Consider the following 22,339-nt stretch of genomic DNA (forward strand, 5'->3'; position numbering starts at 1 on the left):
TTTTCATGTATAAAATATGAAAATTTATTATGATATTATAATTCATTACATTATATTGTCTCCAGCCAGCGTATTTCGTAATATCAATTACGGATTATATTTTATAAATTGTAAACTATAATTTTTTTAATTTCGGTAACCTATCGTAAAATGGCTCTGTATCAAGTATCAGTAATTAAAGAGTACATGGATATTATATTTACCATTTACGGTGATGTCGGGGGAAATTTTACGGCACAATATGTGGCGCGAGTAACGCGATACGCTTCATTTCGAGCTGGGAAAACGGGGACACGTTAGCCGGAACTACGCTAGGGAATCCTCTATACTCCTGTGAACGATCTGTGTCCGGTGACGGTCACTAACCACGGGGATAGACGACAGACCCTCGTCCCTGGCGTCCCTGCCACAGTAGGCCGCGTCTATCACGTCCCCGCTGTTACCAGTATATATAGTCAACCGCCACTGAACCCTGCGAACGAGTATATAGAGAAGATCCCGCTGGACGCCACTCTGCGTTTCCGGTTCTAAATGATAAATCGCGTTGCTCATCCGCATTGCGCCGTAAAGTCTCCGCCACCGTTTCCGTCGTAATGTGTCGTCTCCCGTGCTACCGTCATGCAGATACCGCAGGGCCGGAACGCTGCTAGCCGTATAGTCATCGGGGCCGTCTTCCGTTATAGTTTCACTCGACCGAAGTTGCAAACTCACTCCTCCACGTACACACAGCGGCAAAGCGATGTCGCTATCCGATGCCACGCTCTAGCCATCCTACTTTTGTGTGTTCGTTTCTGGTCTTTCACAGTTCTGTAAACTTTTGAAGTCGCGGTCAATAGGATTTCAATAACGATGTTGATTGGAGATACTACATAGTAGTAGTCTCCATCTTTTTTTTTTGAATCCATTATTGACTATTGGTGAATATACCTACTATATAGGCGCAAAAATTAAATTAAATTAAATTTATAACGTACGTGTGCGTTATGGTCAAACTCCAAAATGCAAGTGAACTTAAAACGCTACTGTGCTGAGTTTTTTAGAATTTTTCCAAGACAACCATGTACATAGTAACATGTTTTTACTAGCCATATACTTTATTATTCCAACCGGCCAGCATATTTTTAAATTTCATAATATTTTTTATATTATTAAACTTATAACTCAAATTCTCGCCGAAGCTTAATAATTATCAAAAATAACATACTTCGTTTTACTGTGTATTATTTTATTTTGTTATATTAATAATATTATGTATCATAATTCATATTATGTACACACCTCGATGTAATAAAGTCTGAACGCGAGTTAATTTTTTTGTCATTTCTACCCTCGTTCTCATTGTCGAAAAAAATCACAGCATCCAAGTCACCGGAAACATATTTTGTTATAAATCAAAAACGGACACGATAACGATAAGTGTGCGTGTAAAGCCGCTGACATAGTGACAAATCTGACATCGAGGCTTATGGTAGAATAAGCTAGATTGACTCAAGGTACCAGTTTTCAAGTTCAAAAAAAATGCACTTGCCACAACAAGTACAGAAACAACATTTTTCAAAAAAGGCCAAACGCGAAAATTTTAGCAACAGTTAAAGACCAGGAAAATGTAATCATTGTAAAAAACCAGGACACTGGAAAAGGGACTGCAGGATATTCAAAAAGGAACAAAAAGAAAAGAAATCAACTTCCGGTTTAGCGCTTATTGGTGTACAAAGAAATCGACGATTCAGACAAATGGTATGTAGACAGTAGACTCATGTGCGAGCGACCACATGACAAATCGAAAAATGTGGTTCGTTAATTATAAAAAGTTTGATGTGCATTCGCCTGTACTTACCTATTGGAGATGGTAAGCATATTATGGCAGTCGGAAAAGGTAACAAATATTCATTCTTATGTTGACAATAAGTGAATAAAAGGCTATTTAGAAAATGTTTTATATGTACCTGATCTAAAGGTAAATTTATTTTCTTGTGAGGCATGCCTTGATAAAGGAATTACGATGGTGACAGACAGTAAAAGTTGTACATTTAAGATTAATGATCGTGTAATTGCAGTCAGTGTAATCTAACTTAGTAAAGTACCATATCGTGAAGCAGTTGGTAACTTATTATATCTCAGTCAGATTACTAGACCAGACATCATTTTTTCAGTAAATCTAGTCAGTAGACAGATCGATGATCCTAAGGAACAACGCTGGACAGCAGTGAAACGAATTTTAAAATATTTAAAGGGAACTATTAATTTTGGATTAATATTTAGATCTAGACAAAAACTCGTGTTAAAGGGATACAGTGATGCTGACTATGCAGGTGACTTAGATACAAATCGGGGTCAGTATTTACATTAGGATCTGGAAGTATAAAATGGAGTTCACGACGTCAACAGTGTGTTAGCCTTAGCACGACTGAATCAGAGTACATAGCTTTAAGTCGAGCAGTTCAAAAATTAACTTGGTTAAAATTGTTTTTAGGTGAATTGCTGGACAAGCCGAAAATTGTGTCAACAATAATGTATGGAGACAACCAGAGTGCTATTAAACTCGTAAAAAATCCAGAGTTTCATAGAAAAACCAAGCACATAGATGTTAGCTACCACTATATAAGAGAAAAGTTCAATGAGAGATTATTTTCATTGGAGTACATATTATCCAGCTAAGAGCAGATAGTGGAAATTATGACAAAACCAACTCCATGAACGCGGTTCAATGAGCTAAGGGAGATGTTAAGAGTTATAAATATTGATGTATAAGGGTGTATTGTTTAAGGGAAAGTGTTGGAATTATAAAATAAAACACCCTGTATCATGTAGTGAATAAGTAATATATTCATACTGTAGTTCAGCAGACTCTGACTATACATTTTTATAAAACTATAACGTCTATAACATATATGTATGTCTTGTGTAGTACAGTCGGTGTACACAGTTAGTCGTTGATTTATATTACGCCTTATAACAGTATTGTACATCGTTTAATTATACTTATTATTATATTACATAAGTCCAATCTGATTATTATTTACCTTCAGCTTCTGTATATCTGTCAACAATTTATTAATTGTAAATTATAATACTTCGAAGTCAGCGTTCGCCACTGGTATAATATACAATACATATCACTATATCAATGATAATACCATCGATTAGATTAAATAATACTACTTTGAAAAATAAATTGGCCGAAAATCCCATAATGTTGGCCAATTTCAAAGACTCAATAAATCAAGTGTGATTTAACTTTTATTTAATATTTATAAATAGTATATTGAGGATTAATAAAAATTAGGAAATCTATATCATGATGATGACAGCAATGGCACAGCAGTAAGAATAGGGCTAATTAAGGTATTCGTGAATAATGCAAGAAATGTATGTCACTTTGCAAATAAGTAAACAAAAAACAAAACATTTCCAAAAACTATTTAATTAATACATTTTTGGAGTTTTCTCATTAGATGGCTTATCTTCATATTTAGCATTTGTGTTTTAAAAGAAAATCATGAAAGTCAGTCAAATAAAACTTCAGATACCGCTGTCCAAAAAATTAGCTTCCAGATTTTAATATTACATAAAGGTAATAATATATTTTTTATCCTCTTGAATTAAGGGTGCTTTTTAAATTTGCCACTTGGTATATATTATGTCAAATATTTGCATAACAAATACAATGAAATAAATCTCCTACTTATATTCTAAACTCCACAGTTATGTGCTCATGCTTAAGGAAACACTTGAGTTCTAGAAACAAAAAACTACTCAATGTTACTGTAAATAATGGTTTTATTTGTCTAAAATATATATATATCATTATTAACTTAATTAATCAAAATACATATATGTATTCAATAATCAACAAATTACTATTAATAAAAATAAATATCCACAACCAATAAAATTGATATTGTAAGAAAAAAATGTTATATACTTTTATATTTAATATTATTAAATTGCGTTTTTTTAATTATGTGTTTTAATGATTAAGGTAATTTTAAAATTAATAGATTCTAAATTAAAATATATATATAGTATTTTAATTATTTTAGAATTTTTTGTTTAAAATAACGGTGTTTCGTTTTTGAATGCTTGCAAATGGATTGACTCGTGGGCATCCGCTTTCACGTTGTACAACTTCTACTACACTATAATTAGGAAGCCATGACTATAAACAAAATACAAAATAAATCAGTATAAATAATAGTTTAAATTTTAAAAGATAAATTTTGAAAGTTTTTTTACACTAATTCATAAAAAAGAAAAGCATAAAATTATCAATGAAAATTACTTTTTCTTTAAGAGCTGTAGCAACAACATTTCTATTTGGTTCGGCATCATAAGCTACTGATTCACATCCAAAATGTTCACTGTATTCGTGAATCAATTTTCGTTTTTCATACCTCATTACTTCAAATGAATGACTTCGAGAATTTTGTTTAGACTAATAATATTGTAATTTACTTATTAGTTCAAATTATATAAAATTTAACCACCTAACTTACTTGTTTAGCACTAGTTACTAATTCAGCAAGTTTTTCATGGACATAATTACAAAACGGCGCATCTCTTTTCGCAAATTCTTTCATGAAATCTGAATACCGTGGAGTGACGTTGGGAGATAAATCTGGATTGCGAATTTGAAGTGCTAGGGCAATACGACGATTTCTTTCTAATTTAGCACATTCTGTTGTACACTCCAAACTAAAAATCATAAGTACAATTGATGAATTTATTCTAGACATAAACTTTTATTAAATTAATTACATTTTATATGATTTTATAGTTGGCGATGAGTCAACAATATTGTCTAGTAAGCTCATTGATTGTGCTTTAACTTGAAGGCGATATTCAACCAATTTGGGATCAGAACATATCCTAACTTCTGTCAAATTTCCACAAATACAACTAACACTCACCTTGAAAAAATAATTATAAATCATGTTTATATATATATATGTACATTATTACATTAAAAAGTTTTACCATTATTTTGCATGCTATTGACGGACACGGACCATTATGACAAGGTTTAGAACATGGATGATTACAATCCAACTTTGGTAAATTGCATGGTAACCGACAAGGACCTGTATTACATGGCGGTGCATGACATGGTTTGGCACAAGTATGTCTATTGCAAGGAAGTGGAATTCCGCATGGCATTCCACACGACACGTTTTTTATATGACATGGTATAGCAAATCGCAGCTAAATAGTAAAAAAAAAAATTAGTGGTATACATTTTAGACTAATGTATTGTAATTTATACCTCATGACCACCAAAACACAATTTTTCAGTCAAAGCTATACAAGGAGGGCATTCTTCCTCGTCATGACATATATGAGTAGCTGGATGACCACATTCATGTTCTCTTGAACAAGGTAATGTACATAATGGCGGACGAGTACCACAACTGATAGGAGGAGTAATGAAACTATTGCCACATCGACAATACAACTCTTCAAAACCTATTAAGATAGATTAAAGATTAAAATAGAGAAGATTTATATATATGTAAAGCAAAGTACCAAAGCAATTATGTATGAATGGAATTCAACTTATAAATCTACCTTAGTATTTTATATTTATAATATAAGTATTACTTTTGAAGTATATTATGGATATTAAATAAATATTTTTCTATATATGTTGTAGTTTAGTGTAAAAGTACTGTTAAGAGAACAAAAATTGGAAAAAATCCTAACAATTAGTGGCGAAATTCTATACATTTAGAACTTGATACAAATTTTTCTTTTAAGATAATTGTACTGAAATAACCTTACCTACCATAGCATCAACATAGAAAAACACATTTTTAATAGTCTGAGGCGGACAATGTAATTAGGTTTTATTATGAGATTTTAGAAACGTAGGTAATGACGAATATTTTCATATCATAAATAATAAGATCAGATGTCTGTATACTTTTAAACTGTATAAAATATGTACCTACACTTATAATGATTTTACATTTATACATTGAAAACTGAAATGAAATGAAAAATTGTAATTTGCATGAATTTGATAAATAATATAATATTTTTAAACAATATAAACTGATACCTAGTTGAAATACTATACTATAATATAAATTAGTTAGTTTAGAAAAAATAATAAAAAATAAATGAAACTTATAAATTATAGCCCTTTAGCACTGTTAATTGTTTTATACTTCCATAAACACATTAATAGATTACTATATTTACACAATTACACCTACTTGCTTCATAGCACATTGCACAGCTACCAGTATGGCATACACGATCACAACGATGTATACGGCAATTTAATAGTCCGTTACAAGTTCTGGTACATACATGTTCTTGTGCATTACAACATACTGTCATACATCTATGTTTACCGCAAGACATCATCTAAAAACCACACAATATAATTTTATATACAACAATAAATAAACAATGATATTTATTATTTATCATAGGCATACTATCCTGCATAGTGCAACTCTGTTGCATACCTTGCAAAAAAATCCTAACTTTAAATTTAATTACAAGTATAGTTTTAAGTTAAAAAATTAACATTAATCAATAATTATTGTCCTATATGACTGAGTAATAATTGTAATATAATAAGTTGTGGAAGAGTTATCCCTATTTAAATTATTATGTACACTGAAAAACAATCATGCGCATGTCTATATTATTATTATTTGTATTTTAATCATAATTAATATATTCATAAGTATATTGAAAATATTATATTACATATTAACATATTGTGTAAATACATAATGTTTATAAAGTGCATAATTTTTATATTCTATTTATTTATATATAGGTATATAGAATATTTTTAACTGTAAACATGTTGCTATTTTCAACAACATATTATACATGCAGTCAATGAGTGTCCACAAATCATTACTTGATTGATTAAATATCAAAATTGTATAGTGCATATTTTTGCATATTCTGACGTTAGTGCATGTTCTGCATATTTTAACAAAAAACCATACAAATATACATCTAACGATCCAAAAAGGTGTTGAGCAAAAATTAAAAAAACAATTTTAAGTTATAAAATATTAATATCAAATATTTTACTTTTTTCCTATTTGTATCAGTTCATAACTAATGTATCTACTATTTAATTTTAATAAACTATTTTTTCAATATATCAATGATTAAAAATAAAATTACAATCTAACAAATTATATTTTTTTATTGCATATATTTTGTCATATTATATACACCTTACTTTTTGTTTATGAAAATTTCAATAAAATTAATAAATAATCATCATTGAAAAATTAAAATCAAATGTAAAATGTAATAAAAATTGAAATTATATTTTGTATGTTTTTTTTTTGTTACATATTTTAAAAATTATTATAATTTATTTTAAAAATGAATATAAATCCGATCTTTAATATGATCTATAATTTTTATGTTTTTGTATTATTTTAACATAATAGTTTGAATTAAATATATTAAGGCCGAGTTAAAATTGTTGTCAAAAATTACAAAAATTATAAAATTAAAATTTTTTTTTTAATTAAAAAGAAAAGAATTTAAATTGTAAAAAAAAACATTATTAAAGAAAAAAAAATGATAATGAGTTTAATGTTAAAAAAAATCTTTTGGATTGTTCTACATAAAAAAAGATTTTACCTTGTTACATTTTTTTTTGCAAGTCAATTCACTGGTCACAGAATTACATTTTATTTCCTTGGATCTACTACCACATTTACATACATATTTGGTTTTTAGTTCACAACGAACACACGGGCCTTCATGACACTTTTGTTCACATAGATGAGGATTTTCTATAAAAATAAACATAATAAATTAGCAAATAAAAATGGCAATGTATGTTCTTATAGTACACACACCTGGGGGACCACATTCTAGAGGTTTTCCACATGGTTGGTCACATGTGGGTACTGGTTGTGTGCATAATGTACGGGAGCTAAGTTCATCTTCAGTTAATGGCCGTTTTCCACAAGGACATGTATTAACAGATAATGCTTTACATGGCTCACATGGACCAACATGACACAGTTTCTGGCATAAGTGATTTTCGCAAGACAATTTTTTTTCACACAGACTTCCACAGCTGTAATACATCACCATGGCATTCTCTACAGTGCATGGTACTTGTCGCTCCGATTTACCACAATAACACACTAAAAAATAAACCCTTTAACTGTAGTAGTGTAGAAGGTATTACAAAGAATTATTAATTATTTAAAGGATAAATTTATTTTTCAATATAATCTCTAAATGGACATACTATAGTGTTTTTAATTTTTTGGAAATTATCATTTCATTGTCCCGTAGGTATTAATTTGTCAATTTACTCAGATTGGTAACGTAAAATATTTTAAAAACATTTCTATATGAAAAATATATTTATAAAAGATTACTCCTTTATTGCAGGTAAGATCTATTAGTGTATTTTTGTTATATGTCAATTGATGTGAAAATAACTAATAAAGTAATGAATTAAATTTCAAACTTTTATCAGATATAAAACTATAAAAGTGTATAGACCTAAATTAAAAATGTTTTTTTAAAAACAGATTAACTTGCTTCTGCAGTATAGTAACAAAGGTTACAGGACTTACCCTTTGTACACTTTTTGTATGAAATGATAAAATTAAATGCAGTTTTAGTAATTTTAGTTTGCGCATCTATTTAGTAAATTTTAATATTTTTAACAATGATTGTTATATTATAGCTTCTTACTAAGAAATAGGAACAAATTATAAACTTTATGTTGAATATTAAGCTTAAAATAGCTTAGATATAAATACTAAACATTTTATGAATTTTCAACTACAAAATTACTAGCAAAGTTTTGTGAAAATTTGAACTTCAAACACTTATGAAAAAAAAATTGTAACTAAACAATTTTTGATTGTTGTTGACTGCAATAAGAACAATTTATAAGAAATCTTTTATTAAATGTCAAGTTTTTTTGGTCATCAGGCATCCAACATTTTTTTATCGACATTTCATCAAAAAAAGAAAAAATACTTCGAAAAATCGAAAATTTCAGTTAGGTATCTATAAATAGCTCAAAAAAGCCAGAATATTTTGAAAAATTAATCGTGTATAGATAACGCTAATATAAAAATTAGGTGAAAATTGCAAGTATTTGTAGTGGTTCGTTTTTGACCCATTTTTGAGTCACAACAATATGAAAATATCGATTTGACCGAAAATTTATTTTGTGTAAAAATTCCCTTTTTTCTATCTTTTTTTTGTAGGTTATCCCGATGCTTTTAAAAACTGCTGGAAATTTCTTACTTTTAACCTGCATAATGCACCAAAAGTTTTCAATCTACTATACCGGAAACCACCTTGAAGTTTTAAATCGAAGCCATAGGCGTAAGTAAAGGTGGAGCTCCTCAATATTTACTTTTATATTAAAATTTAAAATTGAATGTACCTAATAATCAAATGTTGTTTTCGCCTGCTTGCTCCCTATGACTGTAAAAGTGTACAATATGGTCAATATACATTTTAATTATAGAGTTCATTGATTTATGAAATATTGGGAACATAAATATCGTGCGATATTTCGAAAATAGTGCATCATGACTTTACCGCACGGTAAAAATGTTGCACGTTAAAATAACGCCTCTGTGTTTGGAGATTAAAAACATGGATGAGAATATGAGATCAACAATGCTCCAAGAAAGATTCAGGAGTTTAGGGTTATTAATATTGAAGAGGATATTAATATTGACACGGTATCAGTATTAAACGACTTTGTCAAATTCAACAGGAAAATAAATTTAATACTGTAGTTACTTATTATCTAGTTAATAATAAATATAAAATGTGCAATTGAGTAATAATTTTATACTACCTAGAAGTTAATAAAAAAATAAATATTTTTTAGTTGATGTGGGGAATTTTTGTTCAATACATTAAAGGGCTTAAGGCCCCGCCAATGTAACTTCCTATTTGCGCCTATGATCGAAGCATTTTTTCGACAAGTTATAGCATAATATAGGTACAGACACAAAACAAACAGCATATTGTAAAAATCAATAGAATCAATAAATTTATCACTCCGTTAGGTATCTAATAAGATGAGAAGCACGTAAAGATTAAAGTTACAATCGAATAAAGGAAGAACTAATTCTAAAAGAAGCAGAAAAATCCGAAGTTATAAAAGATTTTGGTGGGGGGGGGGAAGAAAAGTTGCTCTTTGTAAAACTCATAAAAATGGTAAAACTGCTGGAATTGATGGTAATTTATCGAAATTCCTCAAACATTCAAGTACTAAAAGTGAGCTTTGGTTGTCAAACATCTTTTTATCTGTGAATTATTACAATATGTCAAAACTGTGATAAGAAGCCAAAATAATAACGATATTAAAACCAGGTAAAGTTGATGAGAGATAGCAACTCAAAATTTACAGACCGATAGATTAGGTTTACTATTACGTTACTATCCGTTGTCTACAAACTGTTAGAGAGTATTCCAAACCAGATCTAATCGTAAATCGATGACTCCTTCACAGTAGAACAGGTAAGCTTCAAGTAGGAGCTAAGTTATAGGAAACAGGTACTATCAATGATCACTTTCATGGAAAATGGTTTCCAAAAGACTAAAAATTGGTGCAATTCTCTAGTCCAGTCCAGCGCTTAACATACGGTATGGAAACGTTGTGGCCTACTCTTAGAACCTTCCCAAAGTACTAAAATGCAAAACATTTTTACAAATCAATGATAACAATATAACATATTAACAGACATGCAATTTAAAATTAATTTAAATGGGAAAAAGAATAAATATACATTTCTAAAAATCGGTCTATTGCAGGACTAAGCTTTCTTCTATTTTGTTTAATGTATAACATAATAGATAATATAATAAATAGATACCTCATTAGTTCGTTACGTAAATTTAAGGCGTGAGGTTAATATCTCAAGCGGAATTCTTTGAAAAGTTAACCGATAGGTAGGTATCTCAGTAGGTATATTAAACTATAAGCTAATAAGAGTTCAAAACTATTTTAAATTATTTTTTAGAGTTCTTACTCTAAACCCAAATAAAATTACATCCGTAGTGTTTCCACCTGAACAATTGAGACGTGAACAAAAAGGTGAATTTGATGGTACAGGGTACAAATTAATGAGTGACGATTTTTGTAAAATAACACGTTTTTCCAAAATTGCAATACCTACTTAATAATAGCTATAAACAAAACAGGTTTTTTGAATTGTAATAAATTATACATATAATTACCCTCATAATTATTATGTTTTGATGGACCTTGGAGGAGTATTATCAGAGGGAATTAAAGAATGAGAATGTATCTATTTAAATTTGAACTCAAAAGAACTATCGATAAAAATGCTCATGTTTTAAGTTTTTTTTTTTCATTTTTTGAATATCCACTACACAATTAGTTCCCAACCAGTCAATTTTCCTTCAGTAAAACTAATTTTGTGTTGTCAGTTTTAAAGTTAGAGTAAATTAATCCATTATCAAACTTGGAGTAAATATCATACAATATATTTTGTGTTCTAAACCTTTGACATTAGTTATAACTATCAAATGTTACAATTTTAAAATAATCAAAACATGCTTCAAAATTTAAGAATTATTAATAACCTATCTATAATTTACACCTTTAAGTTTGGTAACAATCAATAGGTCAATTTACTTTTGTTAAATTTAAAATCACCGATATATTTGATAAATGGTATAACTTGTAGATAACACAAAAGGGTTCTCCACAGATTATCCTCAAACAAAATATTTTTATACCGGATTTTTTCTGATAAATGTTTGTTCTTATTTTTATATATAAACATCTTCAATCATCCATCTAAATTTAGTTATTTAATATTTAACAATCCAAAAGCTTATGGCTATTAACAATATCTTTTAATTTTTCATTAACGAAAGCTAGTTAGTCCTTTATAACATAAATTACCTATGTGTTAGCCAGTCTAAAAATAAAGCTTATATATAATATTAATAAATTACATCAATTTTATGATTATAGTAGTTCTTTATTATAATTTAATAATAATATGAAACTAGAATAAGAAAAACAAATATTTTCTTCTCAAAATTACCAATTTTATTTCAATAAAATAATATATTTTCCATTATTCAAATAATAATTAGGAAAACCATAACTTACTTAGTAAGCATATGTAACAGTTCATATATTAACAAAGTTTAATGAGCATTGAAAGATAAATTAACATTATTTTACTGTTTAATTCTTAGATATTTTTATTTTTAATTACTTTAACAAAAATTTATTATACTAATAAGTTATAATAAATAATTCTTTTAAAATTAAAATAAGTATAATGAATATAAATTGGCACTTTGAATATAATACATGTTTTGTTTACATATTATTTTAAAATTTATATTTTAAACTATAGAAAAATGTTTAAATACATTTGTTTTCTTAATTAGAGGAACTGGTAGTAGGAGAACTAGGAGAACTAGTGGTACTGCCAGAAGAATTTGTATCATTTGAATAGATGATGATATTGCTCCCTGAACTACTAGTAGAATCTTCAGAATAACTAGTATCATCTGGTAAACTTCCAACACTATAATCATCATTCAAGTCCCATGAATTATTAATACTTTGGTCACTGTCCATTATTGGTTGAGGAGTTGGTTCTCTTACATTATTAGGACTAGACCTAGAATCTGTCGAAATAGAAGTAGGATCATTATCAAAATCTTCTTCAGATGGTGTTGATGATTCTTCATCTTCAAATTCTTCTATTTCTTCTTCAGCATCATCATCATCATCATCATCATCACTACTTAAAAAATTATCAGACAAAATACCATGATCGCGTGAATATTGTATAACCATAGGAAATATATCACCACTTCCAAATTGAACATTATGTTCGACAATTTCATCAAGATCACTATCATCAAGATAAAAATCATCATGATTAACAACAATTCCATTGTTAGGATCAGTAGGATAAATAGGAACAGTCCTGAATACTTCATCTGGATTCAATCCTAGTATTCTTAATTCTTCCTCTGTTATCACTGAATCAGGTGGTGTTACCTCATATTGATAAATTGCATTAGCAAATCTTTCATTTGTATTTGCTAACATTTCTGCTGACATAGTTAAATCTAAAACAAATAATGGTAAATAATTATATATTAAATTAAAATTAAAATATTTAGGCGTTTTTTACAATCAAAAGGAGAAGGTTTATTTTTGTAAAATTTAGAACAATTAACAAACCTAACTTTTGTGTATATATAATACATATTGATATCGTACAATGAATAAAAATTAATACTAGAACAAAATAACTTATTATTCAATTTATAGAAAAAAATATAAACTATTTACTATGCTTAAACTAAGCAGATTAATAATATTTTAATTTCAAAAAATAATAATAGGAATTTGAAAACATAAATTATTTAAGTACTTAACTAATTTTGAAATAAAATGATACAAGAATATGATACTTTTCTTTTACTTAAGAGGACACTATACCCGCATGTGTTGTCTCTGTCTTATACACACTTAACATAGTTAAAAACTGTTTTGCGCTGGACAACTTTACTCCCTCAATATTTTATTTTTTATATCAAAATAACTAAAATTTTAAATCGCATTGAGAAGAACTTTACCTGTGTTTTAGCGTTTTCATTTTTTTGATAGTGGTAACCAATAATGTGTTATAATTAAATGAAAAAAACATAAAGTTCTCAAACCGATAAGTTTAATTATAGTCATGTTATCAAAAAAAATTAAAATGCTACGACACAGAAAAAGTTCTTCTCAATGCGATTAAAAATTTTGGTAATTTTGATATAAAAAATAGAAATATCGAGGAGTAAAGTTGTCCCGCGCAAAAGAGTTTAATATTACTATGTTACGCGTGTATAAAACAGAGACAACACATGCAGGTATAGTGTCTTCTTAAGTACAATTATATATAAAGGAGAATGTACTGTATATATTCTACAATCAAGGGGGTCCATAGGATTATATCAATGATGGGGGGGGGGGGAGAGTATATTTTATTTTTTGTTTCATTATCTGATTAGTATTATATCTTTAAACTATTATATTATCTAGGCAATCTATGAAAATAAATTATTTTTAACAAAAAAGTAAACATTTGGTTGACACTACACTTGACCCCACCACTATATGCCATAAACAACAATTATAATTCATAATAGAATGTAATAAAAATCACTTGGTAAAAAAAAAGAGTTTATTGTTTTCAATTTCAGAAATATTTATTCTAAGATACTTTATATTACACTATAGTTGATCCTGCAGTGTTGCTATGACAAATTAAATTATATCATTAGATTAACTATGTGATGTCTTAAAATTATACACAACTATAATGATTATTGAGTATTTGCTAAGTTAAAAAAAAAAAAATCATACTAAGAAAATTATTTTAATTTTTACCCCTTTTATACAGTTTAACCACTTTGGGGCGTGCATTTGGGAAATATACTTTCTTAATGGTTGTCTACATTATAATACAAAACTACAGACCAAATTTCATCCTCTTAGCTTTAGAGGTTCTGAATAGGCGATGATGAATCATTCAGTCAGGACAAGTTATTTTATATATATAAATAATGATTATAATAATAGACTCAGAAAAAATAGGAGGCAATTGTGCCTCTACTTCCCCCCTCTCAACTTTATTGGACACCCTGGTCTACAATAAGTAAATTTATTCAAATATTAACAATAAATAAATTGTAGTAAGTCTGACATATAAATTTGTTGTGGTATGACTTCTTAAATTTGTAACATGGAATAACAACTAGATATGATAGGATAATAATTAGGAACATTTTTGAAATATCTACCTTTTTAATTATTTAAAATTTAAACCTATGTATAAAACATGTTTAATTAAAAGACAGTACAATAGAAAATTGCTAATTTATGAACTGGAAATAATATTATGTAGAATATAGATATAATCATATTATAGTTAAAAATTCTTTTATAAGTCTACTAAAATTATTATTTTGTTAGAATTCAAAAAATTATATTGTACTTTAAATATATTAATCTATTTAATTGAATATTAAATAATTTTGTAAATCTAAAATTAAATAGTTCAAAATTTGAAAACAGCATTTAAGGGGATGTTATACTCGCATGTGTTTATCATATCTTACTAATACATAACACACCTAAGTTAATATTGAAATGGTTGTACAACAAATCATCCATTAGTAGGATGGAGATAACACTTATGTCTAATAAAATTTAATTTAGTATTTTGTTAAAACACATTTAAAATTTACAGTAGTTCAAAGAATTTAAATTAAGTATAATACAGTAATTTTATCTCTAATGGAAAATTCTTTACATCAGAATCTCTTATGATCATAAAAACAAAATTTCAGTTAATTTTTTAATAATTTTTTGAGAATATTAAATTTTAGTATAACTTAGTAAAAAACGCCTAAAATGTTAATTTTAAATTTACATTAATTTCTATCATTACTTACCATTAACATGGTAACACATGTTGATTCTCAGCAAATTTAGATGTTCAAAAGTAAAATTAAATATGTAAAGAATAAGATGATCTAGGGCTTAAAGGTATTTAAAAAATAATAATCACAAATTACATTTTTTGATAATAAAATTATGTGTAAGAAATTAAGAAAACACAAAATATTATCTTCTAAACTATTTTATTTGATAATAAAACCATTATTTTTTTTTAAACTAGATTGTAAAATAAGTATTATATCAAACAAAACTGATAATCCTGAAGTATTTAGTTTTAATAGTAAAACATAAAATTTAGATTTGTCTAATAATTATTATGTTAAGTTAGAATAATAATACTGATTAGTAGATATCTATTTAAATAAAAATTATATAAAGCTTTTAATTAGCTGAGCTACTCCAAGGATTTTATAATTTTATTAATAAAACAGTATAAAATCAAATAATTGTGTAGGTATATAAATATATAACAAGGAGCACATTAATAAGTAAAATTTTAGTATGAATGTAGTACAGAATTATAATAATAGAGATGTAAGGTTTCAATAATAACATAACAGTGGTAAAGTGTAAATTTTAGTTCTCGAACAAAAACTTTTAAAAATAATATTTTTAACTTTAATATTTAATAAGCCAATATAATAGCTCTAACTATCAACTAGTGTTATCAAAATTCTAATCTATTAATAATTAAGCGCTGAATAAATATTTCAGAATAGTCTTCATTTTATAAAATGACTATGAATTCGAACCAAACTTAAAAGGAAAATCAAATCGAATCCATGCATTGCAAAAATTAAACTTAATAAATAAAAATAAATAACTGTCTTCTACTTAAAAATTAAAATATATATTTCCTGTCAAGGCCTAACAAGTTATTTTGTATTTACTACCTAGTGTCATTTTGTGTAAGCTATTTAATTGTTTGCTTCAAAATTAGCAAATTTTCATGTTACATTACTTGGCAGTGATAAGACTAATATTTTTACTAACTACTTAAGAGGAGTTTATAGAATTACTATATACTAAACTAGATTAAAATCCATATGATTTTCGCAGTAAGAAAAAAATTTGTAATTTTTTGTTTTAGTTGGTAAATAATAATATTTTATAAAAAATAATAATTTTTACCAAACCTTCATTATTTCTAAAACAAATCTAATTTGTTAAATACAATTCAATACTTACTTTGAGGACAGCCCTTATTACATGGTTCGCAGCTATCAGCATGACACATTTTTTCACATTCATGGATTTGGCAGTTTAATTTCTTAAGACAAACATTGTTACAGACTACCTTGGTTGACTGTCCACATAGAGCATAAACTCGTTTTTTTCCACATCCACATGATCTACACATAATTTAATTAAATTAAAATGGGATTAAATTTGATTAAATAACAATTAACAACCTTAAAACTTGTACAACACATTGTGGACAAGGACCAGGATGACAAAGTAGTGTACACTTATGATGACAATCATCATAATCTAAATTAGGATTTTTTTTTTGCAACCCACAAACTTGACCACAAGAATGAGGTATGTCCACATTGTTATGATATGGATTTGGAACAGTACCACAAAAACACACATATTTTGGTTTTCCAATCACTTCACATTGACAAGCTGGACATCTCCAGATCGCACCTGCAAAAATTATTATTTTACTTTTTAAAATTATATAAAATATATTGAGTATTAAGAAGTACATAAATAATATACAAGAAAACAAGATTAAGTCTACAAAATAAAAGTAATTATGGTAATCAAAGTAATATAATTTTTTGTTTTTAAGTTATTTTGATTTCAAGTTATTAGTTACCTAAAATTCACCTGCTCTGAAGACAAAGATCTTCTTCTACCTTTAGGCTTTAGATAATAGGCCTTTTATTATTTTAGAATATCTGACAGACCACATTTAAAATAAAACCATATAGTTAAAAATGTAAATTACAAATTGTGTAATGATCAACGGGTTTAGGTACATCTTATTTTTACCTTCTAAATGACATATTACTTCTTAGGAACTAGCACTATTTCACATGACAAGGAGTTGAAGATGGTTCATGGTTAACTAAACAAGCCAAATTACCTAAGGGATTGGGGATGTTAATAACTGGCCGGCTTGTTGAAGTAAAAATATACTATGGCAATCTCGGAATCGAACCTGAGACCACCAGAACATTAGTTCACACCTACTTGGCCACAGGTGACCCCCAAAACAAATTACAAACTGTGTACATAAATATATAATACTTATCATTAGATATGTTTTTTGTTTGGTTCTAAAAAAAAAAAAACAGTTATTTTTTAAAGCAATATGGTTTTATACCTAACCATTGTTATAACAAAATTTCCAAAAATAAAATGTAGGCCTTAAATTTCTTTTCAAAGATCAAAAATATACAAGAATTGTGGCAACTGAATAACTTTGTTTTAGAATATTGGTTATTAAGTTCAATTTTTTACATTCTAACTTCAAAATGATTTAATCCTTAAAAGTACTAAATAATAAATATTACTTACTACGATGGGATTTAACGAACCAAACTATTACACATTTTAAATGCATAATTTGGTAACAATTACGACAGTTCCAAATCTGTTCTACGTTTTTAGCTCGTTCATAACATATTACACAATCTACTTTGCTTTCATTCAAAAGGTTAATAAGTAAATCTCTTTGACCCTTATTTTTTGATGTATCTGGTATAGATGATATACTTGTAGCTTCATAGGTAGAGTTACTACTATTTCTAAAACATAAAAATTATAAATGAATGGTCAAATATTCATTAAAATGAATATTTATATATAAAAGAATACCCACCCACTACTATTTGATGCACTGGAACTTCCACAAAATGTCATTGACTGAATTACTATATTTTCTCTTTGATTAGCAGTAGTCTCATCATTTGCTATATAAAAAACATCAACAAATAAATACAATTTTGAATACCTAACTAATATAATATATATATATAAATCATATTGAAGTTAATTTATATTTAAGAAGATAATGGCATGCATTTTAAATGTAAGTATGTAATTACGTACATATTTTATGTCCTAAAATTACTATGATACTAGATTACTAACAGAATAAATAAAATATAAGTATTCAAAAACAGTTTTAACTGTTTGTATAAAGTATACAACAGCTATAGATATAAACATATTATTATTAATAATAAATTACAATACGGACGAATAGTGTTAAGTCACAAATGTTATAAATCCTTATCAAATGTCCCAATTGGATCCAAACAAATATTTCGTACTATATGAAAAACATATACTTTTAGAAAATTTGAACAAAATTTTAGTTTAAACTTTCAATTTACGCGATTTTTCATTAAACTAACTATGCACAGTGCATTAATACACATAAACCTTAAGAATTAAACAATTCTGCTTAAACAACGTGTAAAATGTTAATTTTAAGCGATATTATTACATTGTAATAGCTTTTGTTTGGATCCAACGGATCCATTGATAAGATTTGTACGTGTGATAAGAATGTGTATGACGTAAGCACTATCCGTCCGTATTAGATATTATATTTATTTACCTATTACCTTAGGTTTTCAATTATAACACACATGGGTAGTTAATATCAAGTAAAAATAAGACAATATATTAAGTTGTTCAATATTTTTTCAAATAAATTCAAGGTTTTTTCTAATGTTCTGTAAAGAGCGCATTTATCACCACTATTTAATATTTTTGTTAATTCAATATTTAGCAATGTCCTATCAGTCTGTTTATTTCTTTTTGTCGATAATACTAAGATGTTCTCCAGAATATCTCCCACTACTAATTATGACGTTCTTCAATCATCATTCAATACTTTTATTAACTAGTGTCAGACTATTGGCCTTATTCTAAACTTTGTTAAACATAAAATCATATCATTCTCTAGATCACGGATTCTAGTGGAATAACCTATAATGGATCACTCTTAAATCGAGTTCCTGAAGTAAAAGATCTAGGTATAATATATACTTTTTTACTTTAATTCAGACTTTATATAGATTATATCACATGTAAGGCCTTACATCTTCTGGGATTCATACGTCGCCACACTAAACACTTTAACTTAGCACCTTGTATAATAACTCTTTATTCAGTTCTTGTACGTAAAATTTTTAAATATGGGTCCATTTGAAATCTTAATCTTAGAACTGAAATAAAACTAGTTGAACAAATGCAGAATAACTTCCTTAGCTATGCTAGCTTCTAATAAAAATCTTAACACTCCCAACATTTTTATCAACCTGTCATGAATGCACTAAATCTCTTCTTTCTCAAGAACAGGCATCTAAACGCTGATCATACTTTCCTTTTAAAATTAATTCAGGGTAAACTTGATGTTCCAAAACTCCTTGAGTGTATTAACTTTAGAGTTTCTACTGCCAGTTATACTAGATCAACTGAGTCCTTTCACATCCAACTTTAAGTTTAAAATTTTCATTAAATGATCCCTTTGTTAAAGCTATGCGCAGTTTAAATAATAATAATGTTGATATACGGCTTTAAATTTTTTTATTTACTTAATGTGTTTTTATTTTCCTTATTTTTTTTTTTATTAATATTTTGTTATCCATATCATTTAAGTACCAATAATAATGTATATCATTTACGTCCATTTTTGTATTATCTATAATTTAATATGTAAAAAGCCAATTGGCGTTTATACCAATAAATAATATAAATAAATAGCTTAAGATACTAATGATTTATTTTAAATTATTAATTTTTATGGTTATTATATTTACCATTGGGAACAAATTCTGGTGCGTTTGGTGATAAATTGGAAGTCACCCTAACTGTACTATCAATTCGACGGCTGTTCCTTTTACGACTGCTAGTTCTCGGCATCTTCAATCACCTTGTTCAAATTAATTAACTAAAACAAAGACAAATAACCATTTTAAGTTTTTATTTTGCAGAAAATTTCACATAGATTATTAAATTTTAATACAAACATATAACACAAGAGTAAATAAATAACTAATTTATCATAGCAACTTATCCTCAGTAATATCAAACATAAAAAATTTATGATAAGACAAAATAGTTATTTTGGATTTTAAATTTAGGTAGCATAATTTTTTTTGATATTCCGCTAAGAGGATGCCATACTCGTTTTATAAATGTACAACATACAAATGAATGTTTAGCAGTTTCAATTTTGTGACTATCTTAATAATAGAGTGAATTATCAAACTTAAAGGGTAAAAATATTATATCTATTTCCACGTGAGATTTTAAAATATTTAAATTTTTAAACAAATTATTGTGTATACCTACCTAAATTATTACAAATTAAAAATGCTAGCGATTTAAAAATATTATAGGTATGTACCTACCTACCTAAATTATTACAAACTAAAAATGCTAGCGATTAAAAAATATTATAGGTATGTACTCCGGTATGCACCTAATGTTCTTAATTTTAATGGATTAATCATTACAGGTATCTTTGGTTAGTCGTATTATATGATGACAAGTTTCTGCACCAAAGAAATATATAATCAGATAATCTTATAATATAATACATTTTAAAAAGAAAAATGAGTTATTCGATATCAGGTGTTAAGACATAAAGAACTCGTATATTAATATTAGTAAAAAAAAACGACGTGTATACAGATTATTTATTAATCATTAACTACCAGTTACCGTAACATTAACCAAAAATTAGGAGACTTGTGGTCACCGAAAGGGAAGAAAATAATTTAAGATAATTTGTGACGGCATATTAAGATACACTTTTAATTTGTATTCGAGGCATATCGTTGAACGGTCAGTATAACTGAACAGACCGGTCAATATGGCGAGAATTTTAATTAAAAAACATTATTTAACTCGTGGAGATGGCGTGATGGTGACCGGCGATACGATCACTACAACTTACAAGAATACCCGATGTAAACACAACGGTGATGCAACCGCTCAGCCGTTTTTTTATCACTCACCGGGAAAAAAAAAAGTGCGAACTTTTTCACACGAAATCTGCTCTTTTGTACGATGCGCCGTCGACGGACTCGATGATGAGAAACGACGTACGAGACAGCGTGCAGGTGAGAAAAATTATTCAAACGACGACGGTGACCGACGAGTGAGACTTGGCGGCGAACAGCACGGCAAAACGTGTACTTTGCCCCCGTCCGACGACAAATTAACAGTGTGGCGGCGACGTTGACCGTACGACGGGGCGCACGCGCGCAACACAACGACGGCAACTACTCAGCCCGGCGCACTGAGCGAACGCCTGAACGGCTGCGTTATGGCTGATGGCCGATGAGCGATTGCCGATAGCGACTCGAGCGCTGATTGCCGTACATTATGCTGGCGGTTTGATTTCACTGTTTCAGTGTGTCACCGCGCCACTCGGTACAACGCACTATAATGTTATATCGCGACTGGCCGATACGCGTACGCGAAAGTGGACGCACTGATTGACCTTGCGCCCGGCGTGTCTTTCGTGTTTGGAACGACAGTGTAGCCGCGTACGACGAGTTGTATAAAGCTTTTCCGCGACCGTCGGTGGCCCGTAATCTGCCAAAATGTAACGCCACTGACGAATCGTGAACGCGATGACGCCGTGGAAAGAACAACTCGGCGGCCCGTCGAATCAAAAAACGATCTTTTCTTCCACGACTCCGCTCCGTGTGTGAGCGTGTACGAAGTCGACTTGACTTCGATTAATTTTTTTTTTTTTCCTTTCGTCACTCTGACGCTATTCCGTCTACAACTACTACCACTACTACTACAACAACAACAACAACTACTTCTACTACTACTTCTACTACAACTGCGAGTACGAGTACTACG

At 28.3% G+C, this 22,339-nt stretch overlaps 1 protein-coding gene across 3 annotated transcripts; it reads right to left on the reverse strand.

Moving 5' to 3' along the window:
* On the reverse strand, nucleotides 1–21,929 carry LOC114119038 (protein shuttle craft-like). 3 transcript variants are annotated; one of them, XR_007606960.1, is made up of 16 exons: nucleotides 21,481–21,929; nucleotides 20,278–20,408; nucleotides 18,327–18,417; nucleotides 18,023–18,252; nucleotides 16,906–17,143; nucleotides 16,682–16,845; nucleotides 7,848–8,141; nucleotides 7,627–7,781; nucleotides 6,216–6,369; nucleotides 5,264–5,463; nucleotides 4,978–5,202; nucleotides 4,759–4,910; nucleotides 4,497–4,695; nucleotides 4,283–4,435; nucleotides 975–4,159; nucleotides 1–814 (listed from the first exon to the last, which is right to left on the reverse strand). XR_007606960.1 is itself a non-coding variant. In XM_027980529.2 (15 exons), the coding sequence occupies exons 2-15, from the start codon at nucleotides 20,378–20,380 to the stop codon at nucleotides 4,040–4,042; spliced, it is 2,478 nt and encodes an 825-aa protein (XP_027836330.2). In that variant the 5' UTR covers nucleotides 20,381–20,408; nucleotides 21,481–21,929; the 3' UTR covers nucleotides 1–4,039. The 3 variants fall into 3 exon arrangements, 2 of the variants coding, with proteins under 2 accessions (XP_027836330.2, XP_050066676.1); XM_027980529.2 differs by having other exon boundaries at nucleotides 1–4,159; XM_050210719.1 differs by lacking the exon at nucleotides 21,481–21,929 and adding an exon at nucleotides 21,185–21,208 and having other exon boundaries at nucleotides 1–4,159.
* Nucleotides 21,930–22,339: the final 410 nt, after the last annotated feature.

Source organism: Aphis gossypii, chromosome 1 (genome assembly GCF_020184175.1).
Source record: "Aphis gossypii isolate Hap1 chromosome 1, ASM2018417v2, whole genome shotgun sequence".
Lineage (NCBI taxonomy): Eukaryota > Metazoa > Arthropoda > Insecta > Hemiptera > Aphididae > Aphis > Aphis gossypii.

Bases quoted from the DNA above. Each gene is read 5' to 3' on its own strand.
- LOC114119038 (XM_027980529.2), bottom strand. From the start codon at position 20,380: ATGCCGAGAACTAGCAGTCGTAAAAGGAACAGCCGTCGAATTGATAGT. The intron at 16,846-16,905 runs GTTGTTAATTGT...AATTATGTGTAG, and splicing joins TGTGTTGTACAAGTTTTAAG to ATCATGTGGATGTGGAAAAA. The intron at 7,782-7,847 runs GTGTGTGTACTA...TTATTTTTATAG, and splicing joins TCTAGAATGTGGTCCCCCAG to AAAATCCTCATCTATGTGAA.